At 41.0% G+C, this 17412-nt stretch overlaps 1 protein-coding gene across 1 annotated transcript; it reads right to left on the bottom strand.

Annotated features, from left to right (window-relative positions):
* Window positions 1–15990: 15990 nt before the first annotated feature.
* Window positions 15991–16683, bottom strand: LOC147325595 (uncharacterized). Its single transcript, XM_086302486.1, has one exon. It carries the CDS (start codon window positions 16681–16683, stop codon window positions 15991–15993), a length of 693 nt encoding a protein of 230 aa, XP_086158612.1.
* Between the last annotated feature and the right edge of the window lie 729 nt (window positions 16684–17412).

Here is a 17412-nt window from a genome sequence, read left to right as displayed (position 1 = left end):
ATGCACATCCCAGCCATGTATTCCAGCCCTGACCCTAACCGTATCCATAACCCTGTCCATAACTTTATCCCTAACCTTGACCAGGACTTTAATGACATTAGATAGTGTTTTCCAAAGCGATTTAAGTAAAACGAACATACATGTGTAGATTCAATCCAAACGGTTCTCATGTTTCCTCATTTTTCCGATCTCCTAATCTAGGACCATGTTGGGTGCACTGAAGCGTAATATACTGACGATTTGTCACCTAGTGTAAAATGTTATGCTTTGGAAGTGAGAGCGTGTTGGTATTGTCCATATTTGCCAATCTACAGTTTTGCACAGCTGTTTAATGTCACCAGGGTCAGTGCCACAAATAACTCATCTGTGTGCCACTCTTGTTTGTGCTGTTGTTTGTGCTGTTGGATTTTTCTGGAGGACTGTAGAATGCAACCAATAGGTTAGAGAGCAGAATTCATAGTTCCATCAATTACAGTAAGTTGTCCAAGTCCTAAACTGGCAAAACAGCCAGACCATAACAGTACCACCGCCATGTTTGACTATTACTATGATATACTTTTTATGAAATACCCTGTTAGTGTTATGTCAGATGTAACAGGGCTCGAACCTTGTTAAAAGTTCAGCTTTTGTCTCGTCAGTCCACAGAATGTTTTCCCAAAAGTTCATCAAGATGTTTACTGGCAAATGAGAGACCTCCTTTTGTGTTCTTTTTGGTTATTTCCAAAAATAAAAAGTGGTTAATCACAGTTATTTCATGAATTAATGGGTCATACGGGGTTACATAGGTAGATCACAGAGGGGTTGGATGGCTTTTCCCCCTTATTAAATGAGATAATCTATTACAACCTGCATTTTGTATTTAGTCAGGTTATCTTTGACTAATATTAAATCATTAAATGATCTGAAACGTTAAGTGTGAACAATATGCAGAAAAATTAGAAATCAGAAAGGGGTCTGTAGGAACTGTAAGCATCCATCCATCCATCTTCATCCGCTTTATCCGAGGCCGGGTCGCGGGGGCAGCAGCCTAAGCAAAGAGGCCCAGACCTCCCTCTCCCCAGCCACCTCCTCCAGCTTATCCGGGGGAACACCAAGGCGTTCCCAGGCCAGCCGAGAGATATAATCTCTCCAGCGTGTCCTGGGTCTGCCCCGGGGCCTCCTCCCAGTGGGACATGCCTGGAACACCTCACCCAGGAGGCGCCCAGGAGGCATCCTTGTCAGATGCCCGAACCACCTCAGCTGGCTCCTTTCGATGTGGAGCAGCAGCTGCTCTACTCTGAGCCCCTCCCGGATGGCTGAACTTCTCACCCTATCTCTAAGGGAGAGGCCAGCCACCCTTCGGAGGAAGCTCATTTCTGCCGCTTGTATCCGCGATCTCGTTCTTTCGGTCACTACCCACAGCTCGTGGCCATAGGTGAGGGAGGGACGTAGATCGACCGGTAAATTGAGAGCTTCGCTTTTACACTCAGCTCCCTCTTCACCACGACGGACCGGTGCAGCGTCCGCATCACTGCAGCTGCAGCCCCAATCCGTCTGTCGATCTCCGGCTCCCTTCTCCCATCACTCGCGAACAAGACCCCGAGATACTTGAACTCCTCCACTTGGACTGTAAGCAATGTAACCAAATCCATCATTAGACCACACAGGGTTAACCATAACTTGCTTAAAACATTGTCAGTGGAGAACATTAACATGTTTGTGTGGGAGATCATGCATGTTCACAGTGCGAATTATTTCAAAATGCAAGTGTCATTTAAGTGGAAACTTGTGAGTCAGACTTGCAGCACTCTGAAAAGAAATTTTTGCTGGTTGATTGTTGTGGGTCACAAACGCAGAACATTCCTCACAAAATAGAGAGTGAGTCAGCAGAAAGAAGGATGTGTTTCTGGGAATATCTGCACCTTAACGGTATTTGGGAATAAGCTTCTGGTTGGAAAAACAATTAAGCTGAAGGCATAAGCAGAAATGTAGCATGTGAGAAATGCAATGCTAGCTCTGACGAAGTGACTGGCTACAAATTAGAAAACTGTGGTACATTAGAAACTATAATAAGCTATTCAGGGCACAGTTTGAAATATTAAAGGGGTAAAACCTTCCATATCTGGTCACTGACTACACTTTTGTAATGATTTTTAGATTATTTGAGGAGTTCTCGACATAAAGATTGCCACAGTAGGAGAAGTTTAGCAGGCTGTACTAAATAAACTATTTCCTGTAGCTTTAAATACCGACCACAGTGTGCATCCATAAAATATATGACATAATACTTCAAGTCCTTGGCTTTAAATGTACAAAAGTCATGCCCTTTGAAATTATGAGAAATTACAAGGGTAGACTTTTGGCATTTTCATACCCCTTAAGAGTACGTAATGCAGATAAATGTTTTATGGGAAGGTGTTTTGTTTTACACATGACTGTGGGGAGAAACATCTGGAAACTGTTATACAAAAGCCTGAGCAGTTTTTTAAAACAGTAGTTGGTCATAAATTTTTTAATTCCACCTAGTGTGTGTGTGTGTGTGTGTGTGTGTGTGTGTGTGTGTGTGTGTGTGTGTGTGTGTGGTGGTAGTGGGGGGGGATCAAACAGAATAATCCACTAAGATCTACTCAGGTGCTCTCAAGCCATCTGAAAGACTCAGTCTCTCCAGCGTCTCCTGGGTCTGCTCTCGGGCCTCTTCATTCATTCATTGCTGGTGCCAGACAGATGAGGGGTACCCGTGGCCGTAAAAGGATACAAATGGCGAACAACAATACTCAGGTAGGCTGTGGTGTGTAAATGTACTCAGGACTAAGTTTCACTCTGATGAATATTATAAGACAGGAACCAAGCAGGGGAACGCTGGAGGACTGCTGGAGGGAGAGAGGAGGTTAGTGCTGTTTCCAGTTGAGTATCAATTTGAGATTATTCTTTCATATTTTGAATTCTTCTACTACACAAGGACTTTCTTGGTTTGCAGATTCTGTTCCAGATCTAGCCAGAGAACACACTGGAAAGAGTACTAGGAGAGAAGACGAGAAGGAGAAGTCAAATCACAGAAAATACTAAAGTCAATAGCTCACAGCGATTACCGCAACAAAGGTGACAACAATCTGGCAGAGAGTGGAAGTTTCATCTGGCCTTTTTAGTCCTGGGAAATGAGTAGATGGGAGACAGGTGTGCTAACTGGAACTGGAACTTGCTGGAGCCATGCCACGAGCAACCTGAACCACTGATACAAGGCAGAATGAATCCATGCTTTCATGTTGTTTACGTCAAATTCTGACCCTGCCATTAGGAATACATCGGGGAGAAGTAGCCATTTGTTGTTATTAGATAAAGATACAAAAAACTGCATTTATCCTGTACTTGAGAATTCTTCTGCCACAGCTGATAGAAAATTAAGATACACATGAGAAACATAACAAATGGTTTAAATAAGTAGAATGGCATATATCTCAAATATCTAACATGTATCTAACAAATATCCTAATAAGGTAAAAACCTGAAATCTGAAATTGACACAAGTACAATAAAGTTAAATAAGTATAAATTAAAGTAAAATTTTACAAAATCAATGTGCTAAAGCATTAAAACAAAAAGTTACCCAATAGCAGGTTTAAAGGAGTTTTTTGAAAAGAGAATAAGGAAAACAAACAAGTTAGACAACATTAAAGTGCAGTAGTATAACAGTGTGAAAGGTAGTAAATAGTGCCGTGCAATAATGTGTTTCGGTTGGTGTTAAATGTTGTGTGAGTGCAGAGTTCAAATATACTGATAACAGATCATTCTCTGCTGGACAGATGTGTTGCACCGTAGAGCTGAAGTCATCATGAAGCATTAAAGTGAGTGTTACATTTTCTCAAAGATGTCTGTTCTTCTCTTTGCAAACCTGCTAGCCATTAGAAAGAAGGCAGATTTTTTTTTATTAGCAATATTAGGTTGTTAAACTGCACATCTTTACTTGTTTTGAAGCTGCACTTTTTTTTAGATAGCCAGCAGGGGGCGACTATTCTGATTGCAAAAAGCTTTTGGGTTTTTTTTGTTGTTTTTTTTAACAGCCTTACTGCTAGGGGTGGGTTTTGATTATCGATTTATCGATTAAAAAATCCTGAATCGATTTTTAAATATAAATTTATTTTGCACGAAACGCCAGAATCTCAGGTTAAACCTCACAAAATTTCAACAACCACCAAACAGCTAAAACAGTAAATGAGAGCAGGTACACGGATTCTGCACAAAGACATAAACACAAAGCGCGGACCCGCCGATGCATCAGAATCAGTGAGATGTGACTTTCTCACCCGACGGCACGGACACGGTCAAGGCTGAAAGCCGACAGCTCGCTGATTCTGAAGCTGCAGGTTTTATTTATCTCCAAACAATATTGATCCAAACTATGCTTCACATAAACATCATCATGAATTCCCTCTGACTTTTGCTGTTTTGCTCTCTCTCTCTCTCTCTCTCTCTCTCTCTCTCTCTCTCTCTCTCTCTCTCTCTCTCTCTCTCTCTCTCTCTCTCTCTCTCTCATCTAAAAATCTGTACGCACAAGTCTACCGTTGTTTACAGCGCTGTCGGACGCTGTTTTTTTCCTTTTACTTACTTACTTACCTCATTTCTGCTGTTCAATACTGAACAAATGTAAACTTTAAATTATGCAAAACTGTGTCTCTAATCAAACCTCTGTAACTTTGCTCTGCTTCATGTCAGCAGGTGTTGAATTGAATTGAATTGAATTGAATCATGGATCGAATCGATTCGGGACCTTGTGAATCGGAATTGAATCGATTCTAGAAATGAGGGACGATACCCAGCCCTACTTACTGCCTAGCTGTTCGATGACCTGATGAATTTATGGACACAGTTACTACTGAGAAGGCATGCAGCTTACAGTATTGCCAGTGGAGTACAGCAGAGCGCTTACCATATCTTAAAATAATCACTATGACCAGGAAAAAGAGAAAATATACACGTTACTGTGTTGTGGTTAAAAAGCGGAAAATGTAAAAGGCATATGTTTTCTTCAGAGTCATAGTTTATGTATCAGAAAATTATTTTTTAAAGAAGTGATGCGAGAAAATGTTCTCTTTGTTTCTGGTCTGGGTACAGTACAGTGACAATAGCAATAATGAGAAAACAAAATTGACATTAAAAGTCTAATTACTGTGTAACACAACACAACAGGAGTGATTATCAAGGCTGTTAATTATTGACAGCTTCCTGCACTTCATAATAAAGTCTGGGCTCTACGGTTGACTTAGAGATTAAAAGGCACTTTGTATCCTCTGCAGGCAGGCATTGTAAAGCTTGTCTGTCTTGCTTGTCGTTTCTTCCGGAAGAATGTCCCTATTAATTACCAAAGAACAGCAGGAGAAAGGTTAGCTATCCATTTTATACTGTCTTGGACTTACCAAAGTGTGGCACACACAGCTTGGCTGTCTGCTAGATGCTCTGTCTCATTTTCCCCACATTTCTTTTAGGAAAACAAGACTCGTAGGTCGTTTCTGGACATATAAAGGGGATTAGAGGGGTGATGCTTCTTGAGTGGGCTTTTAAAGAAAGATCCACTGAATGAACTCACAATGTAGAGTCAATTTTTATGCTTGGTGGAGATTAAAAGAAGGTGCATGGCAGAATAAATTCAAATTCACAGACATCTACTTATGTCTGTGAAGTTGCATAAACTTATAAAACTGTTATTCATACAGTACCTTTAAAAACAGACTTTACAGACTGCTTTGACAGAAGTGTGATCGTTTAAACAGAAAGCTAAAGTGTGAGTGAGTCCCCATTTATTGGGGGTTCAGCTACAGGAAAGTAATAAAGTGTATATCAAGTACTATACAGGATCAAATTGAACTGGCACCACAAACACTTAAAACCAAAGTGGTGACTTGATGAAAGCCAGAACATTTCCTGGGTTTACTGTAGCGGGACTGTGAATGGAGAATAGATGCTGTGAACTGCCCCCTCACTGGTTTACACCGATTAATCACCCAAAAAAACATTGTCCAGATAATTAAACACACAGCATCTGGGAACATCTACGTGAGCCATGTGGAAACAATAAACACAGTGTCCATGCAAAGGGAAGATGTTATTTGCCAATAGCTTTAGGATGGACCTGGTGATAAAAACCAGCAGGACAATGAACAACATCGCAGTTCAAGGCCAGAAATCGGATACTGGGATCCACCATAAATGCGAAAGGGTTGGTACAGTTATATGGAAAGATGCGATTATTGAGTGCACTGATGGCACTGGTAAACTCCTCTTATAGTTGTGGTTAGACGTTTGCATACAGTCATCAAACCCATGAAAGTCATGGTCATTTTGGGCTTATAATTATTTATTTAACGACTGTATAGCAAACGTCTTTAATGACTGTAAAAAACAAGAATTGGATGCACGTTTGAATTTATTTTGGATTGTCCACACATGGTCAAAAGTATACATTCAGAAAAAGTGTTGCTGAAAATTCTACAGTATCTTTTAACTTTGCGAGGCTAGTTTACATATAGTTCATGGTTATAACTGACTACAACTGGTAGTTTCTCTGAAAAAGATTTGTTTAACAGCACTCGCTGGATTGATTGATAGAATGATGGGAAAGTCAAAGAACTCAGTGAAGGAGAACTGCAGATTTGCAGGATGTTCTCTTGGAGCCATTTTTAAACAACTGCACATTCAGATATTAGGTTATCTAAATCCTGTGGTGCCTTCTGAGCATGGTTGTGGACAGCATTGTCCTGATTTCAAGTTTCATCCTAAAAAGAATTTGTGTGTGAATTCAACTGAAGATTTTCTTGCTCTTCTAGATGTCATAATGCCTAAAAATGTCAGAGCTCTACATTAAATTATTCTTTAAGAGCACTGATTCCCCTTCCACAGTTCTGAATAAAATCGTTTCTGCTTCATCCTCCTCTCTGCTTCCTGAAGTATGGACACTAATTGAAAATGTGAGGTAGTAAGTCCTGTTGTCGACTACAAAGGACACTGAATAGAAGTTTGGTTGTGGAAGGGGTAAAATTACTGTGCATTTCCCGAAATCCTCAATCAAAGTTAATGGAAGCTGCAATTTCCGTCATTTTGAAAAGAACGTCCATGTGCACCATTAGCCCAGCCCAGAATTGTGGCATCAGTACAGCAGGAGTGATATAGATTGCATAAATGGTGTTTGACATAGCTGTTTCAGACTCATATTCCTGGCGGAGGACAAAAATGTATATCTAGGTCTTAAACTTCTGAACACAGCTGTATATGCTTGTGAGTCGTCGGCCCTCACAGCAGAACTTCAAAACAGAATCATGGCAGAAGAAGACGGAAAAAATGATCAGCATCTAGGAGTGGACAGGAAATCCCTCACCGACTGCTACGAAGCCTGGAAGCCTGCTAGTGTCCATCTTGTTTCACAGGATGAGAACACAACAAATAATATTTGTTATGTTTAAAAGAGAGAAACTATTTTGTTTCAGAGAAAATGGGAGTTTGAATTTTAAATGCTATCTAAATGACCACTTTTCAAAAATGAGAGATTGGGTTAGAAGTTCATTTAAATAAATTCTTGATTATGCTTTACGGGGGAATCACACCCTCTGTAAGCTTTTATAAAGAGTGCAACATATGCAATAATATTATTTTTGCATGACTAGTTTTTGTGAGAAAGTCTTCTTGGCAGGTTAATTCAGGCATGCAGGATGAATGCTTAAGACTCCTGAGAAAAAATGTGCAGATTAGACCACACACAAACACAATTTTTACATTCCTTTAAAATTGTTTCCACCAGGTTGAATAAAAAAAAAAAAGGCATATTTTTAGTCATTATAAAATGAAGCGCTATACAAAGCACTTAAAATGATGCTGATAACCACTGCAACCGCTGGAATATAAAATAAATCAGTTTGCAAGCCTGCAGCACCTTCTGGCTCCAGTCCTGCTGTGGCTCTCTGATGTACAAAGCAGAATAAGTGGCGTTTTAAGCTTACAGAGGAAAGCAGGGATGGTTTTAACGTGCTAATGTTCTGGACAGAGAAACCATTCAAGCTGCGTCAGGCCTGCAACTGACAGGGATGGCTGGAACAGCTGAGGCAGTGAAAGGAGGCGAGCTCATGAAGACTAATTATAGCAGGAAATAAGTCATCTGTGTTTGGTTTCTGCACATTTTTGTTTGTTCAACGGTGCTCGTTTTGCACAGTTTACAACAAATGGCGTTCACCCTCAATGGGGTACCATGGAAAAATACAATGAACATCTGGAACTCATTTTTGGCAAAGTGATTATTCTGTCTGGGCTGTCAGGATAAAAAATCTCTGCATTGTTTTACCAAATTGCCACTACAGTGTTTTTTATTTGTTTATGTTTGCCCACAAGATACTTTGTCCAGCATTCTTATAAAGCTGGACTAAACTGTAACCCACAGCTTAAACATGCAAGATATGCAAGAAACAGTCCTTGAACTTGGAGTTAATTAGTTTATCTTGGCTCCTTGTACAAAGATGAAGCATGAGGGGAATAGTGCAGAAATTAAAGGCAAATTAAATGGTAAAATAACCTCCTTGGAAATGGGTACTGGGATGCAGTGTTAAACTGAAAGCATTACTTGGTTATTTGGGTTTTGTGTAATGGTGCAGAATGGTCTTTAAAACTATTTCAGAATATTTTTCTAAAATTTGTCAAATAAATTCCCGTTTCTGCACTTCGTAAACCAACTTGTCAACTTCTGACGCTTGGTTAGGGCTATTTGTTGCCACAATTTTTACAGACTTATTCTGTGATTCTTTACGTAAATTTGGCTCACAGAAAAAAAACAGCTGTTAATGCCAGTTTTTTCTTTTTTTGATTAAGACTAACCATTTCTTTCTACCAGTGACCTAGAGAAGGTCATTGATGCTTTTGTTACATCCAGATTTCTTTATTGCTGCAATTCATGAGATATATCACAATTGAGGTTCATTCAAAATGCTGTTACTAGACTCCTGACTGGTACACAGTTCTTAAAACCGTTGTACTGGCTTCCTGTGAAGTACAGGATCCATTTGGAAATATTTTGCTGACATATAAGTGCTTGCAACGGTGGTGTGCTCCAGGTTTTTTGTCATATCTTCTTCAATCTTACGCCCCATGCTGCTCTTTTAAGTCTGGTGATCAGCAGGTTTTAGTAGTACTAGCTTTCTGATTGGCTTGCACTGCCAAATGGGTGTTCTCAATTTCTATTCCAAACACTAGAATTGACTCCCTCCTCATCTACCACACCAACAGTATATAAAGTCCAGCTGAAATCTTACCTTTCCTGAATAGCTTTTTCAGGTTCTAACTAATTTTAATTCAATTCACTGTATTTACATTTGTATTTGTTTGACTTTGACTCTGAGTTCTGAGCAAGATTTCCCTTGTCCCCAGACTCAGTGTATGCGTACAAATGTCATATAACAGATTTTATCTTTATCTACCTGTCACCTGACCTGATCCAGCCCTAACTATATGCTTTGTCAAAAAGGAAACTTTTAAGCATAATCTTAAAAAATGTTAAATCTTAGAATGTGCTATCTAAATAAACAGACTAGACATGTTTACACTTTAATCCATAGCACATCTCCAAAATACCATTTTGTAACATGATAGGTTACAAGGACCTATAAGGAGGCGTTAGGTAACCGCAGGACTGGTCTGAGGAGTCCAGATTTACCCTGCTGGACATCAGGGTAAGAAGAAGCTTAGATACCCGCCATGCATCATTTAACAAGAGTACTGACATGGTCTAGAAAGAGAGAGCATAGTTCTCCTGTATTGGCTTCCCTTCATTGACTCCCTGTTAAACACAGATTTGAATTCAAAATCCTGCTCCTCACATACAAGATGCTAAATAATCAGGCCCCATCTTATCTTAATGACCTTGTAGTACCATATCACCCTATTAGAGCACTTCGCTCTCGCTCTGCAGGCCTACTTGTTTTTCCTAGAGTATTTAAAAGTAGAATGGGAGGCAGAGCCTTCAGTTTTCAGGCCCCTCTTCTGTGGAACCAGCTTCCAGTTTGGATTCGGGAGACAGACACTATCTCTACTTTTAAGGTTAGACTTAAAACTTTCCTTTTTGCTAAAGCATATAGTTAGGGCTGGACCAGGTGACCCTGAATCCTCCCTTAGTTATGCTGCGATAGGTGTTGGCTGCCGGGGGATTCCCATGATGCATTGAGTTTTTCCTTTCCAGTCACCTTTCTCACTCACTATGTGTTAATAGACCTCTCTGCTGAATCACACTTGTCATTAATCTCTGTCTCTCTTCCACAGCATGTCTTTATCCTGTTTTCCTTCTCTCACCCCAATCGGTAGTGGCAGATGGCCCCTGCTGGAGGGTTTTTCCTCCCCACTGTCACCAAAGTGCTTGCTCATAGGGGCTCATTTGATTGTTGGGTTTTTCACTGTATGTATTATTGTAGGGTCTACCTTACAATAAAAACCACCTTGAGGTTACTGTTGTTGTGACTTGGTGCTATATAAATTGAATTGAATTGAATTGAATTGTCAGCTGACTCCTGAATACATTGAATAACCAGGTTTTTCCCATCAGTGGATTTTCCCTGAAGGCACAGGCATAATTCCAAGATGACAATGCCAGGAAAGAATCTTAATTCCCCCACACAGAATTAAGGAATAATTATCAGATTATTGCAAAGTAATTAAATGTATGTGTCCTTGATTTTAAATCCAACAGTTTTTGATTAACAAATTTGTGCACTTGGTGGTTGTGAACAGACAGTAAGATAACATCTTCTCTAAATACATAGACTAGTATAAGGATTCCTTTTTAAGCCATAACATTGAAAATATGTTCAATATGGTGAAATATAATTACTGCTTTTCTCTGCAGGGTTTTTAGGTATGATAACTACCTGAAATTAAAATTAAGTTAATAAGTTCATTTAATTCTCTCTCAGTCCTGACTGACATCAAAGAATGAATTAAAGACAACTTCCTTAATGATTTTGTGTGGTGAGGTGCTTAGGTAATGGCGGATGAAAGTAGAAGAGCTTTCTTCTGCTACCCTTTTTTAACCCCCGAGGAGGAAGTCTGCCCCCCACCCCCCATGTGCAGGGTGAGAGCAGAAAGGATCAAGGCTGGTGAGACCACGGAGACTCCAGAGTGAGGCAAGGTCACCCATTAGTCTGAAGATTACCCACCAAAGCAGCAAAATCAATTGAGGCCAGAAGGAAGTGACTCGGGCCACACACTGCAGACCTCCAACCCTATAAACTCAAATATTATATTATATAAGAAAATTGGGACACAAAAAGGAGCTCACATAATGATTTATTATTTGGAAAATGACATATTTTTGATTTTAAAGTGCACATCTGCTCTACCATCTGTCTCATGTCATAAACATGCGTCACTGCTAGTCACTGGTTCTTGATGAATGAAACCTGATATTGAAATCTAATTTGCTCCTGCTCAGTTCTTTGTTCCCTGATTGGATAGATGTAATAGTTTGGTCACTGGTTACATGACATATGGGGCCAAAGGGCTCCCTGATGTCAGTTTCAGCTGAAAACCGGTCATTTATTTACATTTAAATAATGAGCATCACATCTTAGCTGAATCTGATTAGCTTTTATCCACCTTGTTAATTGTTGTTCAGGTGGCTACTGCACCATCCATCCACCCATAAACCAAGGTGTTCCCAAGCCAGCTGAGAGATATAATCTCTCCAACGTGCACTGGGTCTGCCCTTGAGCATTGTAGTGGTGGGACATGGCTGTATGTTCTTCTCTAGCAGGCTCATAAGAGGCATCCTGGTCAACTGGCTCCTTTTGATATGGAAGAGTAGTGACTCTACTCTGAGACCCTCCCAAAGGACACACTTTGTTTAAAGCTGAGCCCGGACACCCTTTAGAGGAAGCTCATTTCTAACACTTGTATCTGCATTGTCATCCTTTTAGTCTACCTGAAGCTCGTGGACACAGGTGAGGGTAGGAACATAGATCAACTGGTAAATCGACAACTTCGCTTTCACGCTTATTTCTCTCTTCACCACAACAGATCTGTAGAGCATGTTTACAGGAACAATTTTGGTTTGTGTTGGCTCCTTTCTCCTCCCATTACACAGAAATTGTTCCAGTGATTGAGGTTTTTCAAGCTCCTTAAGACATGAGCGCAATAAGAGGAGGGTTTTGGAAAATCTTAGAGTGGGGAAACACAGTTGTATTCTAACTAAGACAGTAGGAAGAGATGCCAGAACATGAAGAACTACATGAAAAAACTACGTACTGTGTGCTCTTAGGTGCTGGATGTTAAACGGTAGGTAAAAGAATTACACTTTTATATAGATGCCCTATAGATGCTCATAGGTTTCTCTGCAATACCTGAGACTTCCTAAGTGGAATTCACAGTACTGTATTTGTGTTGGTGTTTGGTGACATAGAGTGAAGGACCAGTAACAGCACAAACATGAACAAGAGTAGCCCACAGATCAGCTGTTTGTGACATGTCCCCCAGTGACAGTTATCAGTTAGGACAAACTCACAAACATGCCGGTGCATTGATACAAAGTTCTGTTAGCTATTGCACATGTTATACTGCCTTTTCACTGTGTACATATACATACATATACTAGTGGTAAATTTCACTTGGATTCACTTTTATTTGATGATGTGTCTCGGTTCTGTTAATGCACTTCTATCACAAATACACACCTGAAATCAAAAATAGCAAGTTGCTCACAAACAGCAAAGAAGATCACAGCATCTTATTATGATTGTTTACTGATAGCTAGCTAACTAGCCAGTAAGGATTAGCATGGTGCAGATGATCTTTTCCCAATATGGGGACCACTGAAGAGAGAAGGGCAGTGTTTTGTTTTGTTTTTGCGGTTAAGCCTCTTTTCCGTTGGTACCTACTCAGATTGACTCGCCACGGCTCAACACAACTTAACTTGGATCAACTTGTTTTCCATTATATTCAAGTACCACCTAATGTGCGTAGGTAATGTTTTTTGGATCGCCTGGAATCCCGGCTGAGCAGGTACTAAAACTAAAAGTGAGACAGCGTCTTCTTTACTTTTTTAAAAACCATTTTACCCTTGGCTCCAAAGCAGCAGAGGTTGTTGCATTTGGTGGTTTCAGTATTTCGTGGACCTGCAGGAGGTCATTGAGCCAGAAAGTTGATTCTGCTCATTTGAATGTTGAAACTCCAGGTTTCCTCAACCACATAAACAGTAGAGTTGCATAATGACCAACACTAGCACTGCTGCGTAACAATTAGCCATTTCTTCCACTGAGATCACAATGTCCAAATGAACTGAACCAACTTTCTAGGATTTTCCTAACCTGGATTTTTGAGCATAAATCAAGATGTGGTCATTGAAGATTGAGCGATAACCTCTATTGCACTGGGCCTGTTTGCAGCCAAAGGTGATATAATGGGGATGATAATTACCCTCTAAATCCAAGTCCATGGTTCTCATCTTGAAAAGAGAGAGTTTCCACTTGAGTTTGAGACCAGTTGCTTCTTTAAGAAGAGGGGTTCAATTAAATATGGCTTGCTCACAAGTGAGGAAAGAAGGGCACGGCAGGCTGGCATTGGTGCAACACTGAACTAGTCTGTTGTGGCATAGAGAAGGCTGAACGTTAAGGTAAAGCTGTTGATTTCAGTCCTACCATCAGCTATAGCTACCAGCTGTGAGCAGTGAAAGATTAAGTGTGGGCAGAAGGATTGGAATAGTGCATACAACCGACACAAATGGGCTTCCTCTGAAGGATGTCTGGGCATCTGTGTGGTGCAGTTACTTGTAAGTCTAGACAATGAGCTGAACTGGTTTGTGCTCGTTTCAGAAGTTTCCATTCCAGTCTAAAACAGGTTTAGCTTGGTTTCCTAAAGCCTCTGTAGTTAAGCAGCAGAAGTTATGCATTTTACCATTTGGCCTAAGGAAAAAGATGAACATAAAAGTGAAATTATTCCAAATTTCTAATAAAATTAAATTCAGGCTCTTGGACCATTTCCACTTTTAATAGCTCAGATATTTAAGAGTTAGGTCTTTAAGTATGGCAGCCACAGACTCCATTATTTATTAAGTATTACTCAAAATTCATGGAGACATTTTAAATTTAAGGGGCCTCAAAATTAGGGGTGAACCGGCACTCTATCCTTGCTGCACTTCTGCTTCAGTATTCCACAGACGTCCAAGCAGTGACATACCAGATGTTAGCTGGTGCCAGCTGTTTGAAGACCTTTCCAGGCCTTATGAAGGGTGAAAGACGAAAAGAGTGACAGGGAGATAGAGAAGGGGAGAGAAAGAAAGATGACTTTTGGCATCTCCTTTTGCCTCCCTTGACTCTGTTGCTGGCTGTGTTGCTTTTCCACTGTGTTTTAGTGTTTTTCCTGCGTGCACTACAAGCTGAACTTCCCAGAAATGAGACAGAGGCAGACCAGCAGGAGAGCTTAAATACCTCACACTAGAGTGAAAGCACACATGGCTTATTTCGTGTGCTTTAAAATTTTGATTAGCAGCAGGGTATTGCATGTATTTTGATCTTATTGCTTAAGTGAAATTCTTCTTTTCAAGGGTTTCTTGAGTTCAGAATATAGCAAGTAGGAAATTAGTGGGAATGCATTTTAAGTCAAGCTGATAGCTCATCAATGCAACTTGTGGAAAATACTCTGAAAAATACTGAAATTATTTAGACCATCTTCCACTTCAGCCTCTTTCACAGCTCATACAGTGGTGCTGACATTCAGAAGGCTCTGAATTCACCTGGACCTTACTGACAGCCTGTCAGTACTGGGCTGAAATAAACTAACTAGTGTGAGTGAGATGGTGTATAAGCTTTACAGTCTTTCCATCAAACCATGTTTGTGCTCCAGTCTTCCAGGGAAGTGATGTTCACATTATACCCATATTGCAGTCTTACAAGCCAAGTGTGGAAGCAAAATTCTGAAATTAACTAATACAAAAAGAAAAATTACAACCAAAAAGGCAAAAGTGATATGAAGCACAGGAATACAAACAAACAGACTCTTGAAACACAAGATTGTTTGCCAACAGGGGAGCTCCCACAGTGGCTGATATTGTTGATTGCATCTTAGAAAACAGCAATTTTATGGTGCTTTACAGCTTTTTGGCACCAGCACCACTCTTTCTTGGTAGAAAGGCATTGAACCAGTTCTAGATTAGGCATCGGCACAATGCTTGAGTTGGAAAAGAGCTATTATAACCTGCATGCAGGACTTAATGTTTCTAGGGTAAGTCTGTAAGAAGTGGGAAGCAACTAGCTCTACCTAAAGTTAAACATTTTATTTGTTCAGTCCTTACACATAGAATGGTTTAGAAAGTTTCTACAGGACCTTTAGGTGATTACTGTGGTTGTTCTAGAGATTCTGAGAGCCTTCCACGGCACCCACACTGGAAAGGTTCTTGCTGTTCTATGTGTTCCTCTGGGTACCTGGAAAGATCTAGAGTTCTCCTTGAGGGCCTTAAAAATAGCCAAAATGCCTTAAGATTTAAGGTTAAGGTTTTAGTGGTCACTGAAAATTTTGAAAAGTCTATCAGAATTGGTGCCCTTTAAGGTTCTTGTTGGCCTTAAGAGGTGTTTAAGGGTAATTTAATTGGCTTACTGGCAACAGTAATGCAACAGTGTAAACCAGGTAGTGATTAATTATGGACATTGATGTCTTCTTTTGTGTCCTATGTCATTATCAGAAAAAAGTGTTAAAGAGTTCATTTAGTGAAAAACAGGAGGTTGCAATGGGCTTAGAGAAGCTTCTAGAAGCACTTTATGTGGTTGCTGTGGTTAGTTTGAAGGTACTGGGACTTCTCCACTTGGCTCTTGTGCCTACAAACAAAAACGTTTGTGTTCCGTGTGAACAACGTCAATGAGGATGTCCTAGGATCTATGTTGCTGTCATACATCAATGTCTTATTTTCAATATCTATATGAGTTGTTAGTTGAAAATTGTCAGACATCTGCGTTGGTTGTGCACTTGGACGGTCCCATCATATTTAGCACTGCTTTGCATTTATCAGTTATATTTTTCTAGTTCAGTCATCTCTTTGATGACTAGAACCTTAGACTGCTCTGGTGTTCCATTTAACTTAATGAATATTTTACAGTCTGACGTCCAAGTTGACTGTATTTTCTTCTGTTTTCTTAATATTCTTGCTTGTCTTGCAATGTCTGCATTTTTCTTGATTAGGTGTTCATTTAAATAAACATTTGTACCTTTTAGCTTTCTTCCTTGCTTGAGCAGTTCTTTTTTCTGTTTTCTATTAACAAAACGAATGATAATGGCAGGTATTTGATTTTTTCTCGGAAGAGGATGGCATCCCTCAATATTTTTACTGTCCATTTCTATACCTTTGCTTTTAAAGAAGGCCATTACCTGCTCTTCCAAAGAGCGTAGCTCTTGCTCGGGTGGCTCCCCTCTCTCTGATGCTGCTACCCGTGCGTATGTCTGATGCTTGGTTTCCAGTCCTGTCACTATCACATCATTTACTCTTGAATATTGTTCCAGATCTGACACCCGTCCTTCCAGCATAGCAATCTTCTTGTCCTTTTCCTCGCTCTGCCTTCTTAGTTCTTTAATATTATCCATTAAATTGAGTATCAGTTTTTGTTGTTTGGAAATTGTTGTTATTTCTTCAGACATAAAGTTTAGGGATTTCTTTATGTCCTCCAGTTCCTCCTCATTAACGTTGCTCCTCTTAGGCGGCATCTTAACAGCGTTAAGGCCCACTGGTTGCGAAGCACCCTTGAGGATTGCCGAAACCCGGCCTGTCCTGGCAATTAACCTCACTGGTTAATTGCCTTCAACTCCTGGGTTTGCTTTTTTAGGTGGCATTTTGAAAATGATGAGATTGGTATTTCCTTGTGATGGCCCGTTGAAGTCACTGTTGATTTACTTGCTGGTGCCTTGCTAGAGGATCCTGGGCCTAGTGGCTGCTGGAGGATCCTGGGCCTGGTGGCTGCTGGAGGATCCTGGGCCTGGTGGCTGCTGGAAGAGCCTGGGCCTGGTGGCTGCTGGAAGAGCCTGGGCCTGGTGGCTGCTGCAGGATCCTGGGCCTAGTGGCTGCTGGAAGAGCCTGGGCCTGGTGGCTGCTGGAAGAGCCTGGGCCTGGTGGCTGCTGGAGGATCCTGGGCCTGGTGGCTGCTGCAGGATCCTGGGCCTGGTGGCTGCTGCAGGATCCTGGGCCTGGTGGCTGCTGGAAGAGCCTGGGCCTGGTGGCTGCTGGAAGAGCCTGGGCCTGGTGGCTGCTGGAGGATCCTGGGCCTGGTGGCTGCTGGAGGATCCTGGGCCTGGTGGCTGCTGGAAGAGCCTGGGCCTGGTGGCTGCTGCAGGATCCTGGGCCTGGTGGCTGCTGGAAGAGCCTGGGCCTGGTGGCTGCTGGAAGAGCCTGGGCCTGGTGGCTGCTGCAGGATCCTGGGCCTGGTGGCTGCTGAAGTT

The sequence above is a fragment of the Aulonocara sp. 'chitande type north' Nkhata Bay genome, linkage group LG7 (genome assembly GCF_057382095.1).
Source record: "Aulonocara sp. 'chitande type north' Nkhata Bay isolate Kocher_YH1m ecotype deep benthic linkage group LG7, A_spYH_male_GT1.1, whole genome shotgun sequence".
NCBI classification, from domain to species: domain Eukaryota; kingdom Metazoa; phylum Chordata; class Actinopteri; order Cichliformes; family Cichlidae; genus Aulonocara; species Aulonocara sp. 'chitande type north' Nkhata Bay.
The sequence above is the reverse complement of the archived record's forward strand: the minus strand, read 5'-3'. Positions and strand labels throughout refer to the sequence as shown.

Coding starts and splice junctions, on each gene's coding strand:
- LOC147325595 (XM_086302486.1), bottom strand. CDS start 16,683: ATGCCGCCTAAGAGGAGCAACGTTAATGAGGAGGAACTGGAGGACATA.